General features: G+C 44.3%; 1 protein-coding gene across 2 annotated transcripts in view; it reads left to right on the top strand.

Moving 5' to 3' along the window:
* Positions 1-12,082, top strand: part of ELMO1 (engulfment and cell motility 1) — a 222,404-nt gene that overhangs the window by 51,756 nt on the left and 158,566 nt on the right. For both annotated transcript variants that reach the window (XM_057431309.1, XM_057431311.1), the window contains 4 exons: positions 4,862-5,013; positions 5,342-5,420; positions 9,608-9,658; positions 11,007-11,129. In XM_057431309.1, coding sequence (XP_057287292.1) covers positions 4,862-5,013; positions 5,342-5,420; positions 9,608-9,658; positions 11,007-11,129 — 405 coding nt within the window. The remainder of the gene's footprint in view (positions 1-4,861; positions 5,014-5,341; positions 5,421-9,607; positions 9,659-11,006; positions 11,130-12,082) is intronic.

Raw genomic sequence — 12,082 nt, 5'->3', positions numbered from 1 at the left:
AGATTTAACAGGATTTGTTACTGACTTAACCCTTCTCATTTACTGGGGGGAGGATAAAAATCAACCCGCACTTCCTTGCAAAGAACTTTCAGACCGGATTGAGCTCCGAACTTAAGTTAGACTGGATTTTACAGGCTCAGAAGGGATCAGAGTTACTTCACTAAAATGCTACCAGAAGTAGCAATGGCATGGATATAACCTGTGGCAAAGATATCTTCATTTTAACAGCAGGGGTCAGAGCAAAGAGTTTTAATTTAGATTTGGTTTAGAAAATTGCTGCCACCAAAGGGAAGTACAAGTGTCCTTTTGTTGCCAGAGGTGAGAGAAGAATTAATGATGAAGAGAATGTTAGACATTAAAGCTCAGATTTGATCATTAAAAATGAGGGATGCTATTTGTAAGAAAAAAATCAGTGTAATTGACCTGGTTTTTGGATTCTCTTTTTGCCAGTCTTGAAGTCTTAGGTGATGGTGATGGTTGTTAACTTTCCATGGTGAAGAAGATAGCAGGGGTGTTTTTAACTGACTTCTTCATATACATGGTCAAGCCAGAACACCTTATTTGCTAAGGGAGCCTCCTAAGAAGTGTATGAAGAAACTTGCTGAAGTCAGTTTAACTCTGTCTGCTTTGCGGGTGACTCACAATGATTGCCTTTGCCTAAGGGTATCAGCATCTTCTGCCCTGTGTGACAACTGCAGCAGACGGGGTTGTGTGCTCATCTCTCCTGTCTGGCACTCACAGGGGTTTCCCTGGACAGTGAGCCAGTTCAAAGCAAAAGACACGAAAGTATTCTCATGAAGTGCTTGTGAAGAGCAGAACTGGTGAGGAAGAACCCCCAGTGACACTGGTGGGCAAGAAAGGGAGCAAGCTGAAGAACAGGACAGTTCGGAGAGGGAAAGAAGAACAAAGAGTGACAGAAACAGAGGAAAGAGGCACGGGTCTGTCCTGACCTGCTGTGCAGTTGGGAAGGGGAACAGCAGAGCCCTCAGTGGGGCTCTGTGGGCAAGGGGAAAACCTAGAGAAGCACCTTTGGACCATGCTCTGGCAGCAATCTGCAGCTTTATTTTCACTTGCTTCCTGACCTTGGCTTTTGACAGGGCACTTGAGGTTGCTGATGGGCTTCCTTAGGTACTTGACAGGATGGATAAGGGAGTTGATCAGTTCATGCCAGCTAAGGGGGAGCTTTGCAATCAAGTGCGTCTGCCCTTTGAAGCGGTGTTTCGTGTTAAAGGGAAGCCAAGCTGGAATGGGGATGAATTCATCAGAACTTGTTTCTTGAATAGTAGAAACTGGAGACCTCAAAGGGAACCCCTAACTGCTTCTAATGACTCTTGGCATTGGATGCAGTCTCTCTCCCATCCTTTGGGTACCTAAAGACTGGTGTTCCAACTGCTGCAAGGAAAGATTGACGCTGTCAAGGAGAGCTTTGTTCTTATCTTAAGGGAAAATAGCATCATTTGAAAAAGCTTCCTATGATTTGTAAGATTCTCTCAAGACCTTTTCCTTGCGTATGACAATAAAGTTTATTTCCAGCTGCCATAGTTACCTACAGGGTTTGGATGCCCAGTTCTTAGAAAATGTCTTGGTAACTGGATATCAAAATACCAGTACCAAATCTGGTACTCCCGTCTTTAGCTCCTGTAAGAGGAGAAGTCAGCTATTGGTTGAGATAGTTTAAAATATCTCTTAGAATGATTTATATAATTGCTGTTTCATAACTGGGATGCAGAGCCTCGACCTTGATGAATTGGTTACTCTGCCTCGAAAAAGTACCGTGCAGAAGAAGGGGCTGGCAGCAGGGAGAGTATCTCCGTGTGTCACAACTGTCAGTTGGTCTTTCTGTAGTCAAATACAACTCCAATTCCTGACTTGAAAATGAGATGCCTACTTTAATGTTTTACTCTGCATTAGCACTTCACAGAGAGTGGAACTTGGTCAGGTTTTTCTGTCCATTTTCACATCAAAATGATCCAAACAAGTGACATAATGAACACAGCCCTGCTCAGAGAATCAGATCTGTTCCCTTCGCTGTTTTCCCTCTGTATTTTGGTGGTGGTGCAGTTAATTTTGTTAGGATGAGTGGGTTTTTTTGTTGGTTTTAATTTTAATTTTGGGGTGTTTTGTTTGAAGCTTTTGAATTCTGTCCTCTGCTTTAAGTGATGCTGGGACAGGAAGAGAACGCAGATGATGCAGTTGAGTTTACTGTGGGTTTCTCATCGACTGTCACTTCACATGCTCAGCTCCTGTTTATCAAAGCATTAAGGCTTAATGTGTAAAGCCATTCTGATCCTAATTTCCCTTGGAATTGATAGGAAAGTGAGCACCCAGCCACTTCTTTTGTATGTGGCTATGTATGTCCTGGTAGGGCTATGCAGATATTAAGATTGCTGAACAAATAGTTTTAGCCTGAACAAGACGTATCCATGTGACAGGTCTTCATGCGAAAGTGCAAAGCAGTGAGGTCGGTTATTTCTGGAGGGGAGGTTGTGTTTCTGTGAGCTTGCATTGCTTTTATCAGTAGAGTTTTGATAGATGAGTGCAGGATTATTTGGGGATGTTGAAAGCCCTCCCTGTGCGTGGTGCTCAGTAAGCAGAGAACAGCAAATAACTCGGATTTGGACTCCTGTTGCTGCTTGTCTCTTTTCAAGATGGGTCTGTCTTTTCCTTCAAGTCTGGTAATGGAGTTTCTTTTTAATCCAGTTTTCCTCTCTCTAGAACTGAGCATGCCTTATTTATCAGGGTAGACAAGCCTGTTACTTCTGGCCAGACTTGATGTTCCAGCAAGGTGGTTATGAATATGCACAGCTTGGCATGCAAGTTATCTAGTGGGTGTTTTGCATGTATATTAAGTGTGATATCTCATAGCTGTGACACACAAACCAGCTTCCTACCTTGTGTTTTGTGGTTAGAAGATGCTATGGTCCAGGGTCAGAAGAATAACTTACGTCTAGGGCAGCCTGTCCTAGGCTGAGGTTTCAGTTGTCTGTACTGTTACAGTGCTGCAGGCCCCTGGGATGAATGTGTTGTATCCCAGTGAAGTGTTTACTTCACTTGAAACATCATGGGGAGGAGCTGCTGCACCCAGGCTAATTCGTACATGTCAGGGCTTCTGAAGAGGATGGTGAGAGCAGTGTGACAAGTTGGGCACAGCCTGGATGTGCTATGTTCCTGCTGCACAGCTGATCCATGGGTCAGCCTGATGACGGAGGCATCCACAGCACCTTTGGTTTAGCGTGTGGTCAGTGCAGAGTTGCTCTGTGCGTGCACTGTCCGTATTTTGAGCATTCTGGACCCTTGGCAGCTTCAATAAAAGCCTGGGTAACCATTAAGAGAGGCAGTGCAGTACAGTGCTGCTGAGGTACCGCTGCTTGCTTTATGCAGCACAATGTGCATTATGTGCTGATGTAAATATGGCTTTGGTTCAGGGCTTGCAGGCAGCAGATACTGAAAGTCCAGAGTAGAAAAAGGCTAATATTAAGTTGTTTTTCTCCTCCTCTCTATGCATGCATGGGTTGGTTCTTTATTTTCTGTAAAGTCAGTGTACTCCCTGAGCTCCATTAGATTCAGCATAGCATGGTCCTGTTGGGGTAATGCAAACCAAGCAGCAGAGCAAACAGCAGTGCAGCAGTAGAGTAGAAGAAGAAACAGCTGTCCCTTTTTCCTTGGCATCCACAATCCAAGTTGCAGAAAGGATGTTCTGCTTCCTCACCCTCACTGCTATTCAGAATGTCACAAGCGTGGAGCAGTTTTGCTGTCTACGTGTCAGTATTTAACTGTGGATTTCACAGGCAGCTTTTCCAAGCATAGGGCATTGCCTTCCGACCTCCAAAGGGAAGACGGTGCCAAGGTCTAAGCAGAAGCAGTATAATCACATTAGTGGCTTGTAGCATGAGTACTGAAGAAGCGCTTGGGCTATTATGTTTTCTGGAAGGAGTGCATCAGACGTGAGGCAGGGCCACTGCAGTCTGTCATTTGGCTGTAAAGAGCAAATACCTGTGGTCACACAACATTCTTTTGTCTGTCTGTGCTTGTTTGGGTGCTGTTCATCCTGACTGTGCTGGTAATGGTGCATCCAAGGAAAACCCAGGCAGGCTTCTTCCCAGGAAGCTGGGTCCATGGACTGGACAGCGTGCTGAAGAGCTTCCATTGCCCATCTTCCTGCCCAGCTGTGTTGGCTCTGCAGATGGGTGTGCAGCGTGTCATTGACACACTTCAAACGCAGCAGAGGGCCAGCCTGGTTTTAATTAACATGCCATTTGTCTGTGGTGGCTTGCAGTAAAAGTGAGGGTTCTTAATGCACAAACATGGAGCTAGACTGGACTCTGGGCAGAGTTATGGAACCAGTCGTGCTGATAAATGATCATCAACAGAGTTTTAATGTGTAACCTGGGGAGAGCTTTCGGTTTTATTGGTAACAGCAAGGGGCAGGAGGGGGGGAATTGTGTTTTGCCAAAGAGATAAATGTCAGTTTCTCTTTTGAAACGTTTGCCTTGAGCCTAGCTATCTGTAAATATTTTCCTTGCCTTTTCCAAAGTTTTCCTCACAAAAGAATACAGCTGTTCCAGTTCTTCAGTGTTGTTTTATCATGGACATCACGGTAATGTTGAAGCATAGAGTTTTTGGTACTATGAATATTGACATCAATTTGTGGTGATTTGTGCCGGCTGAAGAATCTGTGCCACTCTGTCCTTTGGCAGTGTCTGCAGTGCCTGATTGATTGCTGCCAGGTATTCACTGGTACCTGCTATGTGGACAAGACTTGTTTCATTCTAGTGCCTTTGAGCCATGTCCACAGTTTTCTTTCTTCTGTTTCCTCCCTTTCATGACAAGATGTAAATCCTCCAACTGTTTGCATTTGTAGATAGCAAGCTACGTGAACAAATTCGCCTCGGACATCTCTATCTTGCAGCGGTCACTAGCAATCCTGGAATCGATGGTGCTCAATAGCCATGACCTGTATCAGAAGGTGGCACAGGAGATCACAATTGGGCAGCTAATCCCACATCTACAGGGGTGAGTGTCTTCAACTGCCACCTGATACAGTGGAATTCCCTCCTCCCACCCCAAATGAGCACAGCATTTGGAAAAAGGAGTGGTATAAAGACAGGAAACCTCCTGTCCAACTCCTGCATCCGCTATATGTGAGTGGTGCTTTAAGGATGTGATTGATTCCACCATTCTTGAACGCTGAGCCTGGACCCGTTACTTAACTTGTACATGGTTAACATTAGGTGCAAACAGTCCCTCCATTTCTACCTTCAGAAATGCAGCTGGAAGATCAATTTCTATAGCTGTGTGTACTCAAGTTGTTCTCTCATGTTTATAATTTCCTTCCAAACAGGACAGACCAAGAAATCCAGACATACACCATTGCAGTAATCAATGCACTCTTCCTTAAAGCACCGGATGACAAGAGGCAGGTAAGTTGTTCCTACATATCTGTTGTGTGTCATATTCATACCTGCAGTTGTCCCAGTGTCGTGGTTTAAGCCCAGCCGGTAACTCAGGACCACGCAGCCACTCTCTCACTCCCCCCACTTCCTCCCCCCTGCTCCCAGAGGGATGGGGAGGAGAAGGGAAAGAATGTGACTCCCACAGGTTGAGATAAGAGCAGTCCAGTAACTAAGGTGTAACACAAACCACTGCTGCTGCCGCCACCAATGATAATAATGGTAAGGGAAATAACAAGGGGAGAGAACACAACCGCTCACCACCTGCCAACTGATACCCAGCCCGACCGAGCAGTGATCTAACCCTTCCGGGTAACTGCCCCCAGTTTATAGAGCGGGCATGACGTGCTGTGGTATGGAATACCTCTTTGGTCAGTTTGGGTCAGGTCCTGTCTCTGCTTGCTCCCGGCTTCCCCTCCTCCCTGGCAGAGCATGAGGCTCACAAAGTCCTTGGTCAGACTAAACATTACTGAGCAGCAACTAAAACATCGGTGTTATCAGCGCTGTTCCCAGGCTGAAAGTCAAAACCACAGCACTGCACCAGCTACTGAGAGGAAGAGAAATGACTGCTGCTGCTGAACCCAGGGCACTCAGTCACACTTTTCCTGCAGATAATTCAATCTGAAACTTATTCATTTGCTTCATGCTGCTATATGATTTTTTTTTATTGGAGCTGCCTCCATCTTGCACCAGTATCAGTAGGGATTAAGCATTCTTCTGTGCTTTTGTAGGTCCCTGTAACCTCACATGAACCATATTGACTGTGGCTGGCTGTAGTATTTGTTGTACTAAAGTCTTTGCCAGCACAGCTTGTAAAACCAGGCTATTTTTTGGTAAACTGTTTCCCCCAGGATCTTATAATAAAGAGCGTGTTCCTTTTGGGCATGGAAACATCTTGCCATGTGAGCATTTAGTGACTTTTATAGTGGCCTATTTTAAGTTAACTTCTGTGCCAGAGATCAGGAGTCTCAAAAGGAAATATTTCAGGCTTGCTGGTTGCTGTTTAAGGAGGATGGAATGCAATGTGTTATGGGATAGAGAAGCTTTAGCCATGTTTATGAAGTCATTAGTCTGTGTCAAAACACATTTGTCATTCATTTATGTAACACTTCGGTCACCAAGAATAGTGATGATAACTCCTGGGGTGACATCCAGTTAGTGTCCAGAGTTCATTGACTTCACTGAGACCTGCTGCTCAGTTCTGGCAGGGACTCTCCGTAGATGTATTTATGGGTTTAAACGCTGGAGGTTGTTTAACCAAACATCAAAGCCCTCATGGGTCATTCTTCTGTTTTGCTTCAAAAGTATTTTTAAACTGGAAAACAGGGGAAAGTAAAACCATGATTTAATTAAAACAAAGGCAGATTGTTTGTTCCCATTCCTCTTTTTCTTCTCCCTCCAACACAGTCCTCAGTTATTAAGGGCATAAGGCACCTCACGAAGAAAAACTGGAATAAAGGTTTTCTTTCAGTTTTGGCATAAAGCCAGATCAGCAGAATATAATGACGTGGTTTGGCTTGAAGGCTCGTAGCTCTAACACTTGCAGGAAACATCCTTCAGCCTTTAATAATCTATAATAACTAGTTGGAATCTGTTAGGTTTCACTTTATGTTGTGTTTAATTATTAAACCATACATTGAAGAAGGTTGATGCCCATTAGCTTCAGGGTAAGGGTAACTGGCATTGTTTACTCTAGGGATGCTGCAGAGGGACTCCTCATTAGGGACTGTAGTGACAGGACAAGGGGTAACGGGTTAAAACTTAAACAGGGGAAGTTTAGATTGGATGTAAGGAGGAAATTCTTTCCTGTGAGGGTGCTGAGGCACTGGAATGGGTTGCCCAGGGAGGTTGTGAATGCTCCATCCCTGGCAGTGTTCAAGGCCAGGCTGGTCAAGGCCTTGGGTGAGATGGTTTAGTGTGAGGTGTCCCTGCCCATGGCAGGGGGGTTGGAACTGGATGATCTTAAGGTCCTTTCCAACCCTAATTATTCTACAATTCTATGGTTCTATGATTCTGTCTTTCTAAGACGATGAACTGAGGTGATGAAGTCTCATGTAGTTACCTGATGGTGGATACTCCAAAGCTTCAGTGCTCACCACTAATGGGGTTAGGAGTGAGAAACTGCACCAAACCCTTTATGACCCCTGAAGCTTTGGCCCCATCTCTGCTGCTGTCTTATGGAGACCAGCATGATGTGGAGCATTGAAATGGTACTGGGAATGGGGGAAACACTTTTTTGGCAATTCTCTGCATTTTTGCAGACGTGTTGCTATGGGAAATGAGGTGGCAATTTTGTCAAATAATTCCTGTTCTCCTCTGCTACTACAATACTTCCTTTAGAAGAGAGAGCTCTGCTAATAGCCATAGAGCCTGCTGGGAGAGAAGGTTGATTTGGATGCAGTAATTGGTTTTGTGAATGCTTGTTGCTCTGATCAGGTTTTGGTCCAGTGACAAAAACCAATACCCCAATAACAGCTTTTTGAATTGCCGGTATAAGAGAAAAGTGACAATTTGATAATCCTCTCCAAAGAGTCAGATAAAAGCATTCCCTTTTTTTTTGCCTGGAATGGAGACAAGGCTACCTCATCTGCTTCAGCTGTCCATGTTTTGGCAGTGGATATGCTTTGACAAAACCAGCCAGTCTGTTCCCTGTGACATGAAGTAAATGATGTGCTTGGCACTCCCCCTGCAGCTCAGCTGAGCATTTCCAAGTGATGGAAGCATCTGTATCATTCATTCCTTTGATGTTAAGGGCAGTTGAAACCTGCTCAGCCAGAAAAGGCTTAAAACTAAAGCTGTTTCTCTTGTCTTTGGTCCCTTCTCCCTTCCTTATAATGCCCATGTTCTGTTGCAGCACCCTGTATCTGGTCTAAAGAAAACAGTCAACATGCATGGCTGCATGCTGTCTCACACTTAGAATTAAGCATGTGTCACCGTTGATGTGCTGTGCTGTGTAAGGCTGTGACACATGAGCTCCATTTCCAGTCAATGATTTACTAATTCCAGACATTACCCCCTTGTGTATATATCAGCAGTGTCTCAATAGCAGTGTGCAATGTTATCTAAATCCTTTTGTAGTACATTAAAAATAATTGTATTATAATAATTGCTATAAGCTGTATGCATCCCATATGCTAGTGTATGTCCACATGCACACATACATATACTTCTATATTGATGGAAAGGATGATGAAACTTAAAAATGGGACGTGAGGTATGGTTGAGAATAGACTGTTGTGATTGACAAGTGTAAAATATTCCCTCCTGTGCATTGTAGGACAGGCTGCAGCATGGGCAGAAAGAAACCCGGAGAGGGGCTTTGGACAAGGGCCTGCAGGGACAGGCCAAGGGGAATGGCTTTAACCTGCCCGAGGGGAGACTGAGATGAGCTCTTAGGCAGAAGCTCTTCCCTGTGAGGGTGCTGAGGTGCTGGCACAGGGTGCCCAGAGAAGCTGTGGCTGCCCCATCCCTGGCAGTGCTCAAGGCCAGGTTGGACACAGGGGCTTGGAGCAAGCTGCTCCAGTGGAAGGGGTCCCTGCCCGTGGCAGGGGTTGGAGCTGGAGGAGCTTTGAGGTGCCTTCAACCCAAACCAGGCTGGGATCCTGTGATTGCTACCAAAATCCAGGCGAGAAATGCCATTTGCTGCAATGAAGCAGTGTATCAGCTATATGATCATATGCATTGCTTTGGGGGTCACAAACTCAAATTTACTGTGAGAAAAGGGGCAAAGAAAATGAAAAATATGTCAAAAGCTGAGGACTTTAGTAATCCAAAACCAGCAATGAAAGGCCTCAGAAGAGCCCTCTGTGGCTTAAACAGCATTTACACACACTTGTTCAAGCACAGCCATCGCCTGCAGACACAGAACGAAGCATGGAATGGAAGCCAGCCAAGACATTAAAACAAGGCATCAAATGAGATGCTTATTTAAAGTCATCTGCTCTGACTTTCACTCAATTCATCAGCCTGCAACTCAGAACTGCTTCGTTATAGCAAATGCTATTTCTCACTGATATAGCTGATACACTGCTTCATTTAATTTATAAGTAGCACTGCTGAAACAGGAGCATAAAACAGTTTAAGTTGCTGTTCTCATAGGTATGGCATAAAAATACCTGCTTCTGGCTAATTTTTGTTTTTATTTCAAACTTAATCAGGAAATGGCAAACATTCTGGCACAAAAGCAGCTTCGCTCCATCATCTTAACTGTAAGTATATCAGTTTCACAAGTTATTTTTCACTAGCAGAGAGAAAAGGTGACTCCAGTTTTGGTGATCATTGCTTTTGTCTTAGTGCATTTCAGTTACACTTGTATTTTGATCTGTTTTGAAGCCTGTAGTACACAGATAAAGGTTTGGTTGTTGAATAGGTTGAAAACTGGTTGCCAGAAAGGGTGTTTTTCCAGGCAAATATATAGTAATTTCTTCATGAAAATATAGCACTGAATACTTCTTTTTTTAGTTCTTCAAGATTATTTTGTCCTGTTATAAAGTTGCACACGTTTTGTCTCCACTTGCACAAAAGAAGCATAAAATACAGCACAGGGTGAAGCTAATGAATGTAACATAAAAGACTTGCATCTGCTGTCGTGGAAAACCAAAGGGATTTAACTTTGACCTTAGAGTGGCTATATCTCTAAGGGAACAAGGGAAAGAACTCTTTCTGTGTTACGAGATCCTGGGCAGTGTAAACCAAACCAAACAAGCCCTTGCTCCCCCTCATTCACTATCATGGTTTCAGGGATCCACACAAAACCCCTCAGGATTTGTTTCAGAAGGCATGCTTTTACCCTGCTGTGTCCATAGCAGGTTTGGTGTAAGCACATGGTAACGTTCTCAGGTGTTCATTTACTATCATAAAATGCTCCAGTGCCTTTTGGCAGACAGCTCCTTTTATCCTCTGGAACTGTACGGTCTCAGTTGCTGTCTCCATCTCCTAAACTTGGTGGGTTTTGGCACACCAGGGATGTTTCAGTTCGTCAGTTTGGTATCTGCTTTCTGGATGGGCCTAATTCTGCACACATGGGACATTGCATGAATGTATTTCTAAGCATCATCCTCCTACAGAATGGAGTTACCTGGTAGAGGTAAGATTGTGGTGCGATGTTTGATGCTGACTCCTGCATCCGGAGCCCTGTTGTATCTCTGTGTTCGCTGGCTGTGTTTGCAGCCTGAATACTTTTCTGTTCAGGCAGTCACTCTCTTAAATGATTTCTTGATATATTCATTTTATTTTCATACAGAGCTCTGAGGCTCTTGGGAAGGAGTTAATTTTTCTTCAGTGCCTTCTCAGGACTGTTTGATGCCACTTCTCAACATGGGCATAGGCTCTATCTAGTGGCGAGGAGGAGAAAGTTTAAGCACGTTGTTATTGTAAAGTCCTGCCCGTTAAAGTTCCTCATCTAGTGCCTAAATCAGTAGTGCTTGTCCTGGTTTGATTTTTCCTTCTTTTGCACTGTTGCATAGTGTACCTGCTTACAGAAATGGAAACACCCGAGTGCGTGTGCTGTGATTTTCGGATAAGATGGCATTCACTGGGGTCTCTCCTTCTTTGCAGCATGTTATCAGGGCACAGAGGGCCATCAATAATGAAATGGCACACCAGCTTTATGTTCTTCAAGTGCTTACCTTTAACCTTCTGGAAGATAGAATGATGACAAAAATGGATCCACAAGATCAGGTAAGCATCTGGCATGATCTGGTCAGAACGGGAAGAGGGCCACTGCTCATTGGTGTACCTAAAACTCTTCATGGAGGAGGAGGCACTGGGAATGTTTGCACCATTCATTCATTCATTCTGTTATGAAGCAGGTTATGTTTTCTGGTTGTTAGAAGATGTACTGGCTATTGCATTCCATGTGCAAAGGTACGACAAAACGGCCAGGCTTTTCTCCGTAGCAGATGGCTTCATGAGCTGAATTGGGTGTCATCCTGAGCTAAAACTCCAGGCAGCAGGCCAGCATTTGTTTCTTCTGTGTACTTCTCAGAAGCAGCATAGATGTGTGGTCCTTTGTAAAAGTGCTTCTGTAGAGCTGGAATGAATATTTAAATGGAAACTCTCTGGCCTGATAGAGTTGAAGGTAATTTGTACTACTGAAAACCTGCTTTTGTTACTGGGCACCTAAGTAATAGTTGTTCATTTGTTTATTGCTGGCTGTGTCCAAACACCAGCTTTAGCATTGTTATTGTGCTAAGAGAGACACTTGCTTAAGAGATTCAGGTTGAAATATTGAGTCGATGAGCCATAAGGAAGATGGGTCTTGTTACTTTAATTTTTGTGGCCTTTTCCTTTAGGGCAGACAACAAGGGGGAGCTTGATTTCAGTTATAAGAGGAAGTTAAGACCTGCTGGTAATTTGGAGGAGGTGGGAGGGCGAGATGGTTGTAAACATGAGTAACCTCATGCTATAGGATTTCACCCTGCCTGTTTCTTGAGGCAGGAAGGTTGGGCTCTTGGGGACGGGCGCACAGTTAACTGGTGCCTGTCTCCATGGACAGTGACTGACAGAGTGGCGTTAGTAGTGATGCTGGGGTGGTTGTCACTGTCTTGAGACATTTCCAGTGGTGTGTAAGTGCAGTGATTCCTCTCTTGCCCATTGCTGTGCTAGCAAATGTGCGCAGTTACCAAAAGGAA

The sequence above is a fragment of the Pezoporus wallicus genome, unplaced genomic scaffold, assembly GCF_028554395.1.
Source record: "Pezoporus wallicus isolate ANWC-B61680 ecotype Strahan unplaced genomic scaffold, APGP_CSIRO_Pwel_v1 scaffold_11491, whole genome shotgun sequence".
Classification (NCBI taxonomy): Eukaryota; Metazoa; Chordata; class Aves; order Psittaciformes; family Psittacidae; genus Pezoporus; species Pezoporus wallicus.
The sequence above is the reverse complement of the archived record's forward strand: the minus strand, read 5'-3'. Positions and strand labels throughout refer to the sequence as shown.